At 42.1% G+C, this 19136-nt stretch overlaps 1 protein-coding gene across 8 annotated transcripts in view; it reads right to left on the bottom strand.

Annotated features, from left to right (window-relative positions):
* ano10b (anoctamin 10b) overlaps positions 1–19136 on the bottom strand; it is a 31152-nt gene that overhangs the window by 7665 nt on the left and 4351 nt on the right. For 7 of the 8 annotated variants that reach the window (XR_006314166.1, XR_006314164.1, XR_006314165.1 and 4 more), the window contains 9 exons: positions 18806–18979; positions 18584–18718; positions 15331–15450; positions 13151–13708; positions 9132–9187; positions 6842–6916; positions 5902–6075; positions 2709–2900; positions 488–625 (listed from right to left, as the gene is read on the bottom strand). Coding sequence is in view for 5 of the 8 variants with exons in the window: in XM_043707170.1 (XP_043563105.1) it covers positions 488–625; positions 2709–2900; positions 5902–6075; positions 6842–6916; positions 9132–9187; positions 13151–13708; positions 15331–15450; positions 18584–18718; positions 18806–18979 (1622 nt within the window). In the remaining 3 variants the exon portion in view is untranslated. The remainder of the gene's footprint in view (positions 1–487; positions 626–2708; positions 2901–5901; positions 6076–6841; positions 6917–9131; positions 9188–13150; positions 13709–15330; positions 15451–18583; positions 18719–18805; positions 18980–19136) is intronic. The other variant, XM_043707174.1, reaches the window with a different exon arrangement.

Here is a 19136-nt window from a genome sequence, read left to right as displayed (position 1 = left end):
CGGGGAGTCCAGAACTAGAGGGCATCATTTTAGGGTGAGAGGGGAAAGATATAAAAGAGACCTAAGGGGCAACTTTTCCCGCAGAGGGTGATACTTGTATGGAATGAGCTGCCAGAAGATGTGGTGGAGGCTGGTACAATTGCAACATTTAAGAGGCATTTGGATGGATATATGAATAGGAAGGGTTTGGAGGGACATGGGCCAGGTGCTGGCAGGTGGGACTAGATTGGGTTGGGATATCTGGTCGGCATGGACGGGTTGGACTGAAGGGTCTGTTTCCATGCTGTACATCTCTATGACTCTATGACACTTTGAATGCCATTTGTCAGACTGATGAGAAAATACATTCCAATTTGTACTCTAATACATTCAAAATCATTAAACACCTCCTTGCTGTAGCTGATGTTGAGCTGTGTCTGTAGCTATTGTGATTCGTCATTGTCCCTTGCAAGACAGAGAAGAATGAACACTATTGACAGTCACTTACCTCAATGCCAACCGTCCAGATCAACACATTCTTGGGTGTTATATTATTTTCTGCACAATACCCTTCTACTTGAGGGGAAATACTAATTAGAAAACAGTTGGAGATGACTGACAAGAATCCTATCATCTCAAACGCAGTCTGTGAAACAGAGCAGATAATAAGAGGAACATGGCAGCGTTGATAAAAAAAAACATTGATGCAAATTTAGGATACGCCAGCTTCAAAACATGGAGCTCCTTCGTCTTTAAAACAAAATAGGAAAACTTTAGAAGCAGACACAATGACATTGGCTTGCTGTTCAGTGTCTTTCATCTCCTGGCTGTCAATTATTTGGATAGACTGCTTTACCCAAGCTTACATATTACCACTAACAGAGAGGTGAATTTAATTCCTAACTTGCAGCTGGAGCATAGAAGCACTGGAGATTGAAAGCCAGTTGGAGAGAAATGATTTGTTTGGAAACAGACTGGAACCCCACCTGAGCTAATTTGAAAGTGTTCCACTCCGCTGTCCTAACTCAGTCACAGAAATGCCTCTGATGTCAGTTTTACATCCGACCAAGGAACAGAAGCAAACCATTCAGCCTCTTCAGCCTGTTCTGCCATTCAATGGCCGATAAGATTTTAACCTCAACTGTACCTGCCTGCATATCCCCAATTAACCTTTCATCCCCTTGGTCATCAAGAATCAATCTACCTCTGCCTTTAAACTATTTCAAGATCCTGCATCCACTGCCTTTTGAGGAAGGGAGGGTCAAAGATTCACAACCCTCTGAAAGAGAAACTGTTTCCTCAACTCTGTTTAAATGAGCATCCCTAATTTTTAAACTCTGACCCCTAGTTTTATATTCTCCCACAAGAGGAACCATCTTTCCCATAACCAAGTCCCCTCAGGTTCTTTTACGTTTCAATTAAGTCACCTCTAACTCTGAGCAGTACAGACCTAAACTGTCTAGCTTTGCCTCAGAAAACAATAAGCTCATTCCTGGTAATAACCTAATTGTCTGAATTGCTTTCAATGCATTAACATTCTTCTGTTAGTATGATGACCAGCATTGTACACCGTACTCCAGATGTGCTCTCACCAATACCCTGTATAACTAAAGTATACCTATTCATAGAATCCCTCCAGCGTATTCTGCCATACAGTGTAGAAACAGACCATTTTGGCCCAACAAGCCCACATCAACCCTCCGAAGAGTAACCCACCCAGACCCATTCCCCTAATTAATGCACCTAACCTACTGGACACTAGGGGCAACTTAGCACAGCCAATTCACCTGACCTGCACATCTTTGGACTATGGGAGGAAACCCGTGCAGTCACAGGGAGAAAGTGCCAACTCCACACAGACAGTCGTCCAAGGCTGGAGTCAAACCCGGGTCCCTAGCACTGTGACGCAGCAGTGCTAACCACTGAGCCACCATGCCGCCACACAATATTCCCCAGGCAATTCAACATAGCATCAAGAGGCTCTACTCCCACTCACTATTTTCTAAGAACATATAAAAGAAGAAAAGGCCAAATTGATCATTTTGTGCACCACCGTGATCATGCTGACCTCAAATCTCCTTTTGAAGCAGATGGACCCCATGCTGTTTGTTATGTCGACCCTGTGTTCATTCTACCAATTGAGTGTTCACTCCTCGTTGGCAAGAAAGTTTGAAGAGCATCCAATAAAACAGCAAGGAGTCAGCAAGGGCTAACCAGGAATCGGCCACACTTCGGTCTTTGGGTGTTTGCCTTCATTAAGTGAGAGCACTCAGATGTTTGTGGCTTCAAGCCCCACTCCAACATTTCAAGCACAGAATCTAGGCTGAAATTTCAGATGAGACTAAGATTATGCTCTAATTTAATCATGGTAGAGTTCAGAACTACCCCAATCATTCCTTTTGAAACTATTCTACTGAGGGACACAGTTGAAATTTAGATGAGACATGAAATCATCCCTCACAGTTGGATGTCGAAGACCTCAAAGTACTATCTGAACAAAAACAATGTTATTGACCTTGTCTGCTGTCCTGGACCAACATTTATGCGAAGCAAACATCACTATGAAACAGATTGTTAGGTAGAACCATCTTGTCATATCTTTGGCACAAATTGAATGCCTCTTTATCAATTTCATGAAGATAACTTCTCCAACAAAGACAACAGCCTCTCATTTAAAGTCCTCCCCTAAGACAGTGTCTAGGGAGAGTCTGCTCAATGCACTTTCTCACCTGCCACACCCCTATGTTTGCTGCTGGTGAGATGAAAGGTTTTCTAAAGAGATGACAGAGCTTCATCGCATCCATTCGGATTTCCGTGATGTTGTTCACCATTACCAGTATGGCCGTCAAAGGGTAAATGCAGGAGAAAAGGCTGACGTAACCGAACTGAACAAAGAGTTCCATGTACTCATCAAACATCCCCTAGACAGACAAAAACAAAGGTGACAGGATTTTCAGCGGACCTCCGTTGTAGTATCAGGTTAGTGGCAAGAGCATTTGCAGACTGGGTACCCACTCCACCTCAGTGTGGTCAACTGCGCTAGTTCACATCTGAACTGTGATATAGAAGGTGGGGTGCCCTATAGCAGGTGAATCTCTCCCACCGTCATTTGATTTTGAGTTTCCTCCTTGTCTCTCAACAATAAGTGGTGGCTTTAGAAAATTCAGTGAGCCAGGCCTAGCCCTTTTCAAGTAAGAATCGATTATTCCTCCTCACCCCCTCTCAAATTCTTTTGTACAATATTGTTTGCTGCCTTAGAGTCCATTTGAAGATATTCTTGTTCATTCTGAGTTGTACCATCAGTATAGTCATTAGCGTAGTGACTAAAATGGTAGAGCTCAGATTGCCCCAGCCATTCCTTTTGAAACCATTCTACTGAGATTTTTCTGAGATGATACAATCTTTGGACAAATGGCACATTTACAGAGTCAATCAAATCAAGAGGTTAGTCAAAGAGGCAAAAAAAAAGCCAGGAGTCACCAAAGTAAATGATCTATGCAGCCCATTTGAAAAAAAACGCATTGCCTTTCCTGTCTCTATGCAGTGATATAGTTCCTTTCCATACAGTGCTTCATTTCCCCAACCTGACTGAGAACGGATACATCCCAGAGTAGAGCTGACTGAATTTGTCTGACAGGCAACTCTGAGGCTGCAACTATTTCCGTCCAGTCAGTTCATAAACCATTAAGAGAGAAATTCAGCTTTTCTTTGAAAACTAGATCAATCCTAAAACTTGTCAAAACCTCCTTGTAAAAGAGAGGTACGAGGATAATTGTCCCTGTGTCTAATAAAATATGTAACGATACCAAATGTCTGCATTTTAATTTAATGTCAGTATTGGGGAAAGTAGATAGGACTTTTTTTGAAAATTGTTATCACTGAAAAAAGAGACAGGCCATCAATTTTTGTTTTATCTTGCCAAACAATCAGTACTCGGCTTCCCATACATCGTTTGTAAATTGTTGCTCCATGTGAAATTTGGTAGACGGGCATCTATCCTGATGACGTTGAGATGAAAAGCTTCAGCAGCAAGTTTGTTATACTTTCAGCAATAAACCAGTTCTCTACTATCAGATGAAGATTGTTACTCTGAACCTCCCCAATATACAATCAATTTAAAATGCATCAATAGCACACTGCTTAAGCTCTTAGTGAATCAGGTAGATCTTTACCTTGTGTGACAACATAAAACAGTGATAGTGAGTGAAGGCTTGCTTTCAATTAGGGACATAGACCGCATGTCCATGCCGACTAAACTAAACTAGTCCCACTTGCCTGCATTTGGCCCACGTCAAACTACATCCCCTGAAGTAAACTGTCTCTCACTTAGCGGAGTCTTGATTTCAGCACTGCTGTTTGATTTCCACCCCCCCACCGCCCCTGGGCCTGGGATGATCAGACTTAACCTGGTGCGGAGTCTTCTCCCCATTAGCAACTCTGCTGGAGCTATCCCTGTAGTTTTATGGGGGGATGGTCCGAGAGTCAAACAGGAACTGGGACAGTTCGGGATCTAGTGAAGCTGTAAGGCTGTTTCTTTAAGCCTGCCTTCAAAGTTTGGATAGCTCTTTCCACCAGACTGCTGGACGATGGATGGCATTGAGCTGTCCTTATATGTCGAATACCATTCGACTTTGCGAAACACTCAAGTTCCCTGTTGGTAAATGATGGCCCGTTATCTGTGACCAACACTTCCAGTAGTCTGTGTATTACAAAAGATATGTGCAGTTTTTCTATTATTGTTCCCATGTTCCTCCAATGATTCCTCCTGTTGATTTAAGTTGAATCATGGGTAATGTTGATCTCATTCTCCTGTCTACTATTTCCCTCACCACCTTGTTAGTTCCTGCTTCGGCCAGTATGCCTGAGATCAATAATCCCAAAACTACCAGACTCTAACTTTTCCCTACTACTGCAGAAACACTGCTCCTCATTATTACCAGACTCTAGAGCCTTGGCATCTCCATCCTTTCCAGAGTGCCAATTTGGCTCCCAGATCCCAGGATGTTCTCTGAGAGCTTGCAGAACCTCAAACCACATTTCCAGAGTCCTTAACTCTCACTGCAATACCTCCAGAGATTAGGAACCTTCTCTCAGTGATCTCTCAGCATTCCTGAAACCTCCCCATTCAATTTTCCTGAACCCTGTGATCTCCATCTCCTGAGTCCAACCACCTCACATTCCAAGAACAGCCATAATAAATGCTGCCTTTTCAAGTGCACCCAGATCTCAGTGGTGACTCCAATACTGAACAGTTGGCATCCCTGGTTAATGGTGCTTGGCATCGATCTTCTTACAAAATCTCCAACTGATGATAAGAAATGACGCGAGGGTTCTGCTGGTACCCCATTCAAAATATATAGAGGAAAATAAGGACAGAAATCTCAGTGAAAATCAAACAGAAGAGATTTGGCAGGGCCCAGTGCTGTCACCTTCACATGAAGCAATACTGCCCTCCTGTGGAGAAAGTAATATGCAGACAGAAGCAAGATCCAGTGAGCAAAGTCATTGAAACCAGGATTACACAACACTCAGGAGAAGGCCTTTGGTCAAACAAGGGCCTGAGCCAAGTCCACCAAGTAATATGTTTCAAATGTAAGGTGGGAATCATTCTCTAACAATACTATTTCAAGATATTTACCAAATATTCTACAGTAGAATGAAGCATCATGAGTATGCTTTATATTTGCAATTTTCTTTTGTCCGTTACATACATTTTCAGAGGATGAAATACCAGATCTCTTGAATCTTTCTGCTTTGCAGTTTATACACTGCAGAATCCCAACCATAGGGGATACTAAACTCATAAGATGAACATATTGTATACATTCTTCCAAAATTACTAATCGCTCAGAGGAGAGTGGAATGTTTGAGTGGAATACAAGGTCATTGTTGTTTAACAAAGATAATTATGACACTACTTACAGGAAATGACGACATCTCTCCTTGTAATTTGATTTTGTCGATATCTGGTGTGTTTTCCATGGTCATTTTCTTCAAACCTGCTCCTTTTCTCATAATGGTCTTGTAGAGATAGGGCACCAATGTCTCTATGAGCTGATTGATGATCTGAGTCAGAACAAGCAGTGATGCAAGTTTCTAGGGTGCAAGGGACAACATGAGGTCTGAAAATCAACTAGAAATGACTGAAAATCAGCAATCACAGCTAAAGAACAAAGTATTTGTAAGAGATTCCTCAGTCTGTTATTTTAGTGGGAGCATTAACCTATTCCATAAATGGGGTTAAGGCCATTGTGGTGTACAGTGAGCAATTCAAAAGTCTCCAGAGCTTGTCAAATGTTTACCTACAGAAATTAACATCAGGCGGAGGTGGGGTTAGGAGAGTGTAGGGGCACTTCAGGACCCACACATGGGAAACAGACATATTCCTCAATGTCCTTTCTTTCTTAACTTGATATTATACTGATCCTCTACATGGGCAAAATCAATTCAAATATTTGAGTTACAAGGAATAATAATTGCATTTTGATCACAGAAGTCTAGTTGACATTCAAAAATTTTTGGTGTGATTTATTGGACTCTAGGGGAGATATATCACTGCTATCTAGTATTCTGCATAAGTGTACTCATGTTAGTTATTAGTTTCAACTTCTGCATATGCCATGGAGCTTCAGTTCACATAGATTTCTGCATCATACTCTTTCACAATCCAAATAAAGTACCATTTGTCTCAGCTACATATCAGTGGCATCATGAAGGTGCCCCACTAGATCACAGCTGCCAACTGTTTGCACCAACTCATCACCTTGCAATGTTAAGTCCTGTTAAAAAGAAAATGCAACCATAGATGCTTTATATCTGGTTTCAAACATCTGGTTTATATCACAGATTTGAAACTGCCTACCTTTCTGAGGAGCTCTAGGTCCTGGAGGTAGAGTGAGATATAAAATAGGGCAGCGAAACAATTGACAAAGCGAAACTAGAAATGAAAAGCAAAATTAATCATTGTCTCTAGACTTAAAATGTTGTGAATGCTATAATTAGTTTTTAACTGACTACAAAGGAAGTCTCAAATGTAAAACTCTTCAAGAGTTACCGTTTAGAATTTTTCCGTGAGAATAGTCCCATCTGATCCACTTAGGTGTTCATTGGCTGCACACTATATGTGCAGGTGAAGTGGATGAGAGAGCTCCAAATGGAATTGTCACATGATGAGGATAGATATGATAATGAGATGGTGATGCATGTCATTATGTAACAGTGACATCAGCAGTCATGTGTAAGAAACAAGTGAAGAAAGGATGGAATACAGGTCGTTTACTTAACGTGAATTCGCTGTAACCCAATTGACGAATTGGGGATACTATGTCTAAAATGCGAACTTTTTAAATATGTGTTGGCTGTAATGTGATTACATTGCCAACACTTTAACCACTGATTCTAAAGCGCAATTTTTCTATAGCGCGGGCTTACACATGAACACAGCCATCACGTTCTAGAAGAACTGACTATAGTCTGCATTAAAGAGAGCGAGTATTCACAGAGAACAGCACAGTGTACAATCAAGTAAATAAAAGAGTTTGCAGAAATCTATTAGAATCACACAGCAGTCATTCAGAGGTGATAGGATACCATTACAGGTCAGAAAGTACCTGCAGACCCAAGGATAATCATCTCTTCAATGAGGATGTGGGATATTCCCACATTGTAAATTAAGAGATCGCATAGTGACGGGGGGGGAGGGGGTGAAATAATTCATAGTGTTCATGAAAAGCAACCATAATGGGTAAAGGTCAACCTGGGAGAATGAATAGCTGCTAATGGGGACTGTTAATGGCAGACATTGGGTTGTGTATGGTAGCAGCCCATGTGATGATAAGGCCTGGTGTATGGTGGTTTGGGTAAGGACATGGGAGAAAGTGCTCAAGCCCTAAACTTATTGAACTCGATATTAAGTCCTGAAAGCTGTAGGGTCTCCAAGTGGAAAATGAGGAGTTGTTCTTCCAGCTTGTGCTGAGCTTCACTGGAATACTGCAGCAAGCCTGACATAGTGATGTTGGCCAGGGGACGGGCTGGTGTGTTGAAATGGCAGGCAACTGGAAGCTCAGGGTCATTTTTGTGGGCAGAATGTAGGTGTTCTGCAAAATGGTCTCCCAGTCTCTCTTCATTTCCCCAATGTAGAGGAGACCACACTGTGAGCAGCGAATACAGTAGACTAGATTGTGTGAAGTGCAGGTAAATCGCTGCTCCACCTGGAAGGCATCTCCAGGGCCTTGGCCAATGAGGAGGGAGGAAGTAAAGGGGCAGGTGTTACACCTTCTGCAATTGCAGGGGATGGTGAAGTGGAGCTGTAGGAGGGTAGTGGGAATGGAGGAGGAATGGACTAGGGTGTCCCAGATGGAACAGTCCCTGCAGAAGGTTGACAAGGGAGGGGAGGAGAATATGTGTCTAGCGGTGCCATCTTGCTGGAGATAGTGGAAATGGTGGCTAATGATCCTCTGGAGGTGGACATTGGTGGCTGGTAGGTGAGGACGAGAGGACCCGATCACTCTTGTGGCAGGGAAGAGAAGTGGTGAGAGCAGAAGTGCAGGAGATGGGTTGAACATAACTGAGGCCCTGACAACCTCGGTGGTGGAGAATCCTCAGCTGTGGAAGAAGCTGGATATGTCAGAGGGCACTTTGTAGAAGCTGGCACCATCAGAACAGATGGGATGGAGGCAGAGAAACTGGTCGATTGGAATAAAGTCTTTACAGGCAGCTGGGTGTATGAATGTATAGTCCAGGTAACTGTGGGAATCAATGAGCTTGTAATGGCTTCTTAACCAGTCTGCCATGCAAGGCTTTGTCAAAAGCTTTACTGAAGTCCATGTAGTCTATATCAACTGCACGACTCTCATTCATCTATCTAATCATCTCCTTGAGAAATTCAGTTAAACTCATGAGATATGATTTTATCCTTCCAAAGCCACAGTGACTATTCTTGATTGACTTTTGCCTATACGCTCAAGGGAAAGACCAAGGAATTATCCACTGCCTCACAACATTATCTTGCAAAGATAGCAAATGCGCTTGCAAAGTGCATCAGTTTCCCCTCCCTCCTTTTTTCAATATGGTATGTTGTGACTCATAGCTGAGATAGTAATATCTTAAAATTATGGCAAATTTGAAAATGCGGCAAGTGCTTGTGTACTTACCACCAACACTTTGATTGTCAAATGGTTTTGATAAGATGATTCTAAACGATGATTTTCTGGAATAGATTTATAACCAACTTTAGAAATTGTTTCACTTGCCTCTCCCACTGCTCTTCATCTTATTATCATTTCCTCATGTTCTTTTATTCATTGACACCTCTCCCTTATTCCCAACACATTTCACCACCTGTATGTCCATTGCTATCCTCGGCCTTTGAGTCACTTGTGGTGCAGCAGTAGTAGTATCCCTATCTCTGAGTCAGGAGGCCTGAATTTAAATCCTACTTGTTCCAGAAGTGTGTAATAACATCTCTGAAATTATTGATTAGAAAATATCTACAAGAGATTAGGCTTTTGTGGCACAATGGTAGTATCCCTCCCATTGAACTGGAAAAACTGGGTTCAAGTTCCCACCTTCTCGAGGGATATGTCATACCCTGTCTGAACAGGTTGAATGAAAATATCAACACCAATAAATGAAATGCTTTTTCCATACTTTTTAAAATTAATTCACAGGATATGGACGTCGCAGGCTGGGCCAACATTTATTGCCCATCCCTAACCTCCTGGTGGCCAGCTGCATTCTAAACCACTGCAGTCCTTGCAGTGTAGCTGGTCCCACAGTCTCTTAGGGAGTGAGTACCAGGGAGGGATAGACCCAGCACCAGTGAAGGAACGGTGCTAAATCAGGATGGTGAGTGGCTTAGAAGGAACCTGCAGATGGTGGTGTTCCCATGTATTTGCTGCCCTTGTCCTTCCAGATGGGAGTGGACATGGATTTGAATGGTTACCAAGATTTGAAAGGATCTCAGGAGCCTTGGTAACCTATAGCAGTGCATCCTGTAGATGGTACACACTGCTGCTCCTTTGTGTAGATAGTGAAGAAAATAAATGTTGAAGGTGTAGGACATGATGCCAGTCAATTGCCTTGGATGGTATCAAACTACTTGAGAGTGTGGATTAAGTTACATGCCTCCAAGAACGTGGAAGGTTTCCGTCACATTCCTGACTTGTGACTTTCAGATGGTTGACAGGCTTTGGGGAAACCACATGTGAGTCACATGTCACCAAATTCCTAGCTCCTAACCTACTCGTGTGATCACAGTATTTATATCATAAAATGATAGCATCCCTACAGTGTGGACACCGGCCATTTGACCCGTCAAATTCACACTGGCCCTCCAAAGCGCATCGTGCCCAGACCCACTCCCCTTCCCTATCATCATGCATTTCCCATGGCTAATGCACCTAGCTTGCATATCCCTGGACACTATGGGCAATGTAGCATGACCAATCTACCTAACTTGCACAAGTTTGGACTGTGGAAGGAAACCGGAGCACCTTGAGGAAACCCACACAGACACAGGAAGAATGTGCAAACTCCACACACCCGAGGGTGGGATTGAACATATGTCCCTGGTGCTGTGAGGCAGTAGTGCTAACTACTGGTTGGTCTAATTCAGTTTCTTGTCAATGATAACCTCCAGGATGTTTATATGGGGGATTCAGCAATGGTAACTTCAAGGGACAGCGGTTAAATTCTCTCTTATTGAAGAGGTCATCACCTGGTACTTGTGTGGCTTGAATGTTTCTTGCCACTTATCAGACCAAGCCTGGATGTTGTCCAGGCATCGCTGCATCTGGAAACAGACTGTTTCAATATCTGAGGAGCTACAAAATGGTGTTGAAGAACTGTGCTCACAGCAGAGAACATCACCATTTCTGACCTAATGATGGGAGAAGATTATTGACTGATTATTCAAGATGGTTGAACTTAAATCAAAACCCTGAGGAACTCCTGTAGAGATATCCTGGGACCGAGATGACTAACATCCAACGACCACAACCATCTTCCGTTGTGCTTGGTAGAACTCCCATCAATGGAGAGATTTTCCACTGATTCTCATTGACTCTAGTTTTGTTCAGGCCCCTTGAGGCCATGTTGGATGAATACTACCTTGATGTCAAGCACAGTCAATCGCACCTCACCTCTGGAGTTCAATTCTTTAGTCCGTGTCTGAGTCAAGCAGCTAAATGGCCCCAGTGGAACCCAAACTGGGCATCAGTGAACAGCGTACTCCTTTGCAAGTGCTTGACAATAGCAGTTGATCACCCCTTTTGTCACTTTGCTGATGATTGTGACAATGCTGCCACTTTAAAAAGGTTATTTTGTCCTTGGGCTTTTTTAAGAGGGGTCCTAAAGGCAGAGGTGTTGAAATGTCTGGATGTGTCTACGTTAACAATGGCAGGGAATGGCCAGTTCTCCCAGTTCAGGTTTTTTTTCTAGTTTGGTTTAACTGTAACAGTGACAGAAGCTGCTGCAGTGAAAAGGGTTCCATGCTTCAGCAGATGATCCCTGGCTGATTTTTCTCTCTGAAATCTCTGCTGCCTGTAAGAACCTGTATTTAAATTTACTTTTGCCAGGGGTTGTGTTTATAAGATGTTGCAGGAATTGGAAGAGCTCGTTCGTTAAGATGATGTCTCGAGTCAATTGAGTTTTCATAAAGTTGAGTTATTCTAAATTCTCTTTTATTTTGTTTGTGTTTCAACAGTGGTGTTTAAATAAATTCTGTTTTGCTTAAAGCTGAGTGGTTTGACCAGCTGCATCACACCTGGAATATCCACTTCACATCTGCCTTTAAAATAAGAAAAAGTTAGGGTCTAGGCTACCTTCTTAAAATATCTTGAGGGGATCTGGCCTGGTCCATAATATGATTGAGAGGCTATTGATTAGATGGGCTGTGTCCTGCATTTTGTAAGCATTGTGGCATCCAATCTGCACACAATATGTTATTAATCTGATCATTTGTTCTGCTAATATTTGTTGAAGCCACAGAGGATCTACCTTTCCCAGATTTTCTTCAGAAGAGTGTCACAGGTCCTCAGTGGTTAGCGCTGCAGCCTCACAGTGCCAGGGACCCAAGTTCGATTCCAGCCTCAGACAACTGTCTGCCAGTGTGTAGTTTGCATGTTCTCCCCGTGTCTGCATGGGTTCCCTCCAGGTGCTCCAGTTTCCTCCCACAGTCCAAAGGTGTGCAAGTTGGGTGGATTGGCCATGCTAAATTGCCCCATTGTGTCCAGGGATGTGGAGGTTAGGTGGATTATCCATAGGAAACACAGGGTTACTGGGATTGGATAGGGAAGTGGGTCTGGTTGGGATACACTTCAGAGGGTCACTGTAAACTAGATGGGCTGAATGGCCTGCTACCACACTGCAAGGATTCTATGATCCTGTTGAGAATTCAAAGGCTTGCAATCACATTGCAAGTAGGTGTTAGCCTGTATTGGGCACAAGTTGCAAGTGCTCCTTCACAAATGTCAAGACTCTGAGGAGACAGTGGTACAACTGAACCCCAGCTGATATCTACATAATATAGCTATTAGTCCAACTCTTTGTTGTACTCCTCTACTGGCACAATTTGAATTGGGTTAGTGTTCCTGAAACTCTGAAGGAAACCCACCAAGGAGATAAGATGGTTGAGAGAGACATCATCTGAGGAAGGGTCACTGGACTCGAAATGCTAACTATGATTTCCCTCCACTGCCAGACCTGCTGAGCTCTTACAGCAACTTTTGCCTTTTTTTCTGATTTACGACAACCACATTTCTTTCAGTTTTTATACATCACCTAGAGACTAATTTGATATATTCCTGTAGATTTATTTGAATGATCTCATCAGATAACTAATTCACTCATTATCTCCTTCTAATAGCTAATGAACAGGTGAAAAACAAAACAAAAACATCGCAAATTTCTTTAATGGCCGTGTGATTTCCTTTCTCCTGGGTTGCTCTCAGCAGTATCCAGAAGGTGACCTTTAACTCCTAGACAGTCCAACCCAGTTCTGAAGGGTTGACAAACTGAGCCTGTGATTTATAACCATAGGACCTTTGTGATCATGAAATGACCAGCAATGCCAAACGACGTCCTGCCAAAGTGAGTCAACTGGACAATATTGCCACAGCCTGTGTGCACCTGAAGAGTTGCTCCCTGCTGACTTTTTTCAACCTGTACTTACCCCATTCAGTGAGTACTTCAGCAACCATTTTGTACAGGCTGTTCATACCAGTAACGTAGAGAGTGTGAAGAATACTTGGTAGATATAATGCACAGGCCCAGCAGCCACTGTAATACGTCTTAACCAGTGCTTCCATCCTGAAGAAAACATACATCCCAAACAGAGAGAAGCTCAGGAACAAACATAGTACTGGCACTGAAACACACCAAATTTTCAGTTTGCGTCTCCATGCAGGATAGTAGGGCTGGTAACGATGGGTGATTGGATTTATTCCCATTGAGCCTTTATAATCCACACGGGGCTCCTCAAATTGGCTGTTCATCTGCATGGTGCCCCAGGTGTATGACAGAACCGAACTATGTCGCTTCCACAACTCCATGACCACAGTCGACCAAATCATGTTGAAAACCGAAAAGAGGATGCACTTGTCGATTGTGTCCATTGATAGTAGAACGACAGCAATACCGAAGGCTGCTATTGGCATCAGTGAACAGGTAAAGAATTCAAGGAAACTGAAGTACATGGCGACAGAACCACCAAAATATGAATAAATTGAGTCTGTAAAAGAAACACACACAAAAATGAAATAATAATGCTGTGGTGTGTTTTCTACTACCTATTTCTTTTCTATCCTGGGCAACTGCCTCATTATTTGGAAAAATGGCAATTTTCCTCAGTCCTTACTTTCCACCCTACCATCCCTCTGACCAGGTTTCAGGATCTTGCAGTGACATTCAGCCAAGGCCCAACCACAGTGAATGGGGAGGTCTTGATGACAAGCATGGTACATTTATGTGTTCTCATGCATCACATTTTCTGTATATCCCATAACAAAGAAATATTTGCATTTATATAGCACTTTTTGGGACTCTGGCAACAGCATGGTAGGCTGCTGTAGCCCAGACCAGGACCCTGGAGGCAGAGAAGGAAAAGTTGGACTCTCTTTTGGTTATCTTTCTTTATTTTTGGTTTTGTTTTAAGTTAATGAGAATGTCTCCAATTCACGGCAACAGCATAAAATTTTCACTGTGGTTTATATTGAATACGTGACAATAATGATTCAATTCAAAATCATTCAATTCAGTTCAATTCACTGCAGATCTCAAAATACTTTAAAGCCAATTAAATATTTTGAAAGTGTAATATAGGAAGCCCATTTATGCACAGTGATCTCATATAAACAGCAATGTGATCCTGACTAGATAACCTGTTTTCTGATATTGATTGAGGGATAAATACTGGTCAGGACATCAAGGACAAATTCATTGCTCTTCTTCAAAATGGGGCCATGGGATCCTCTATCAGAGAGAGCAAACAAAGATTTTGGAATGATGAAACAAGGGTGGAGCACTCCCTCAGTGCTGGAGTGTTAGACTTGATTTTTGTGCTCAAACCTTGCAATGGACTTAAACCCAGAAGTTAGTGACTCAGAGATGAGAGAGTCTTTCAACAGAGCCACACCTAATACAAGGAAATGCACTCACTGCAATGAATTGCTAAAATCCCCTAATACATCATATGATACTACAAGATGCATCCCATGATTAATGTGTAATGCCACTACTATAGCTCACTTTGAATGGTGTAGGATCCCTATCATATCCTTTACAGCAGCACCAAGATCCTGAAAACACTTTCTCTTCAAACTTGCAGGAATTCAACGTGCATTATATGATTTAGGGTCAGTTTTTTAAATAAATTAAATGGCCATTGGATACAACTGTGGTGAAGAAAAGCACAAACAAGAATATAAATAAAGTAACAAACAATTATGGAAAAGAATGAGTTTAGCGTCTCAATATTTACAGCCTAGTGAGATTAGTGCAAGCAACAAGTTTGGGTACGGTGGACGAATAGTCAAAAGCAAAGTTAAGCTAAGCCAATTAATAACAGTGGATAAATTGAAATGAGAGGCATTAACAGTGAGACTAAACTAAGAATAACCACAAAAAAAAACATTTGTTTTGATCTTGTTAAAGGATGGTTACAATTACATGGTATTTCTTTCTTGAAAGTTTCGGACATAGTTAGTAGGGTTCTGAAGGGAGAAACCAGCTTCTGGGACAGACAAATAACCACCTCTCAGGGAGTGGAAGGTGTGGATGTATTGGACAGTGTTTCGCAGACCTGCCTCCTATAATACAGGTTATAAAGTCACCTTTAAGATATGGTCTGCTCACCAATGGGCTGTAAGCTCAAATTCCTGTAAGAGTGCCAGCGAGCTCCCAGTTTGCACAGAATTTGCTCATCATGCAATGGATAGAATGTGTGTAGAATCTTGCTTTTCTGTAGCCTGTTAACTGAAGGCAAGACACATGTGAATTGGCAATGTAGGTATGGAGCACAGCTGCCTCCTGCATTGTTCTCTCAGAGTTGCAGGTTATACTCATTGGCCCGGCATTATAAAGTGATGAATCCCTCCCAAATTGTCTGCAATTCCACACCGAAAGTGGAGTTAATTATGGAATAAATTTTCAGATTCCACATTTTAAAATAGCCCGGCAAAATAAATAAAATTGTATTTAATGACAATCGAGAGAGGGTTAAGCATTTACTAATATGATGTGGGAATTGAAGAACACATAGTCAAAACTGATAATGGTTTATAGAGTCACAGAGTCATAGACATGTACAACTCAAGCAGACCATTCGCTCCAACTCATCCATGCCAACCAGAATCGAGTCCCATTTACCAATATTTAGCCCTTATCCCTTGCAATGGACTTAAACCCAGAAGTTAGTGACTCAGAGATGAGAGAGTCTTTCAACAGAGCCACACCTAATACAAGGAAATGCACTCCCTCTAAACCCTTCCTACTCATATACCTATCAAATGCTTTTTAAATTGTGTAATTGTACCAGCCTTCACCACTTCCTCTGGCAGCTCATTCCATACACACACCACTCTCTGCATGAAAACATTGCCCCTTCAGTCCCCTTTAAATCTTTTCCCTCTCACCCTAAACCTACACTCTCTAGTTCTGGACTTCCTCACTCCAGGGAAAGAACCTTGTTTATGTGCCCTATCCATGCCCTTCCTGATTTTATAAACCTCTATAAGGTTTAGCCTCCAGGGAAAACAGGGCCAGCCTATTCAGCCTCCCCCAATAGCTCAACCCCTCCAATCCTGACAATATCCTTGTAAATCTTTTCTGAATCTTTTCTGAACCTATAGGTGGGAGACCAGAATTGCATGCAGTATTCCAAAAGTGGTCTACCAATGCCTTTTGCAGCCACAAGATGACATCACAAATCTTATTCTCAATGCACTGAACAATAAAGGCAAGCACACTAAATGCCTTCTCTACTATTTGGTCTACCTGGGACTCAACTTTCAAAGCACTATGAACCTGCACTCCAAGGTCTTTTTGTTCAGCAACACACCCCGGGACCTTACCATTAAGTCCTGCCCCGATTTGCCTTTGCAAAATGCACGTAATATGAAAGAATATTAAAAAAAGGTTTATCCTATTTCCTTTCCTAAATGTTCTTACATCACTTTTCAGGCAATGAGGTTATCAGATCTAACTTTCCTCATCTCTCCATTATTTCTGTGCCAGTTTGCACAAACCTATGATCTTTGTCAGCCATGCTGCTACTAGTGAAACCTATTTATTCATCAGCATTGTTCATAACGTTCTGTTAAACCTCTACTCTACTTTGGTGAATCCTTGTTTCTGTTAACATTCCTTTGTCAAATTGGTATTAAATATCATGCCCAACTGTAATTTCTGAGCTGCATTTTCTATTCTACTCCCCCTCCTGGTATCAAGTCGCTTGATAATATTGGTATTAGATTTCTAGATGCAGTTTTTGTTGCAAATTCAGAATATCCATTTCCAATGGCAGCAAAAGCAATTGCAAATAAGTTTAAGAAGCATCAGAACATCCAGCTTCCCAATGCTGGTACGCCTCAGGGGCCCTGATATCAAGGTGAGCAGCTGCTAATGTTATTTCTGTCTGGCACCTGGAGCCTGGGATCCTTTAGGCACAGCTCATGCTATTTTCAAAGCTATCTCCAGCTTGTTTATCCCAATGGCATACTGGCATGCCATGGGATTAAAAGGCAATAGTCCATGAACTCCTGAAATTTGGTTTGAAACAAGAGATTATAACATTGCTGTTTATTGTCATTTTTGGGCCAATGTCTCCCTGAATCATTATAAATGGGTATATCAATGCCATTCTAATTACTTACAGAATCATGGTAATGTTATGATGCAGAATGAGGCCATTCAGCCCATCACTGCATTCAGTTCTGGTCACTCTACTATAGAAAGGATACGAGGTAAAAACAATGACTGCAGATGCTGGAAACCAGATTCTGGATCAGTGGTGCTGGAAGAGCACAGCAATTCAGGCAGCCATCACTGCATTCAGTTCTGGTCACTCTACTATAGAAAGGATACTATTAAACTAGAAAGCGTGCAGAAAAGATTCACTAGGAGGTTACCTGGACTGGAAAGTTTGAGTTATAAGAAGAGGCAAGATAGGCTGGGATTTCTTTTAGCGAATTTTGAGAAAATTTGTAGCTCAGGTTGAGTTTCTGGATTGAGGTTTGCTCGCTGAGCTGGGATTTTATTTCCCTGGAGCATAGGAGACTGAGGGGTCATCTTACAGATGTCTGTAAAATCATGGGAGACATAGATAAGGTAGATAGCTAGCAGCTTTTCCCTATAGTAGGAGAGTCTAAAACCAGAGGGCATAGGTTTAAGATGAGAGGGGAAAGCGACAAAAGGGTCCAGAGAGGCAACTTTTCACACAGAGGGTGGCAAGTATCTGGAACAGGCTGCCAGAGGTAATGATAGAGGCAAGTATAATCTCATCATTTAAAAAAACATGTAGACAAGTTCATGGATAGGTATGGACGGATACGGACCAAACACAGGAAAATGGGACTAGTTTAATTGTAAAAACAGGGCAGCATAGGCAAGTTGGGCCAAAGGGCCTGTTTCCATGATGTAGACCTCTATTACGCTATGACTGCACTGGCTCTTCAAATGTGCATCATTACCTACTGTCAGTCTCCTGCTTTTTTCCCCACACACCTGCACACTATTTTTATTCAAATAATTACTGTCCTGAATACCCATACGTCGCTTTATGGGAAAAGAACGCAGCTCACAAGTTCTGCAAACAGCATAGCTTTTGATAGTTTTGAACTGAGAATGATAAAAAGCACTTGAGATCATGCTAAGTTTTTGAGTGGGCATTATTCTACTGGGCATTTCACTAACGGGATAGGTCGTGTGAACACTGTTCCAAGCAGCTGAAAATTACATGATATATGGGTCTGAAATTTCCAATAATTGTCTTGCGTGTGCAACAACAAAAAAAAAGATCATTTTGATGTTTCCCGTGCTTTAAAAATTAAAGGCCCCAGTGCTGGGTGCACCACTGTTTCACAATTTCCTGACAAGACTGAGAACTTACAAATTGCTTCTCCGGGATAGAGGGTTTCTGTAGGGTATCCTGGAATATATTTCTCATCCACTGCCTTTATATTCTCCAGTGTGCGTAAAATGATAAATTGACGTTCAGCAAGTGTCAGAAACTCATTGATGTTATCTGGAAAGGAAGAACGAAACAGTCTGAAAAGTAAGAAATACGATGGAAGCTGAGGTGTTTCTTTGCCACTCGATGCGGATGTGATACCTGAGTTTTGAAAGTTTCTGCTGTCTCTGTATGAAAATGCGATCATGGAGCCGTCCTTGTAGAGTTTGTAAAGTCCCACAAACTCGGCTGCCCTCAGCAGAACATGTTGAGATGCAGAAACAAGAAGCATGTTGCCATCATCATCTTCACCAGGATGGACCATGAGCTCGGCGCCTGGACAATGAGAATCGTTACCTACTGTCAGTGTCACTTTTTCCCATAGACTTGCACACTATTTTTATCAAAATAATTACCCTCCTGAATGCCCATACATTCCTTTATGGGAAAAGTCCCAGCCTAGGGACTGAATTGACAATTGGAATCACGGATT

This window comes from Chiloscyllium plagiosum, chromosome 17 (genome assembly GCF_004010195.1).
Source record: "Chiloscyllium plagiosum isolate BGI_BamShark_2017 chromosome 17, ASM401019v2, whole genome shotgun sequence".
Classification (NCBI taxonomy): Eukaryota; Metazoa; Chordata; class Chondrichthyes; order Orectolobiformes; family Hemiscylliidae; genus Chiloscyllium; species Chiloscyllium plagiosum.
The sequence above is the reverse complement of the archived record's forward strand: the minus strand, read 5'-3'. Positions and strand labels throughout refer to the sequence as shown.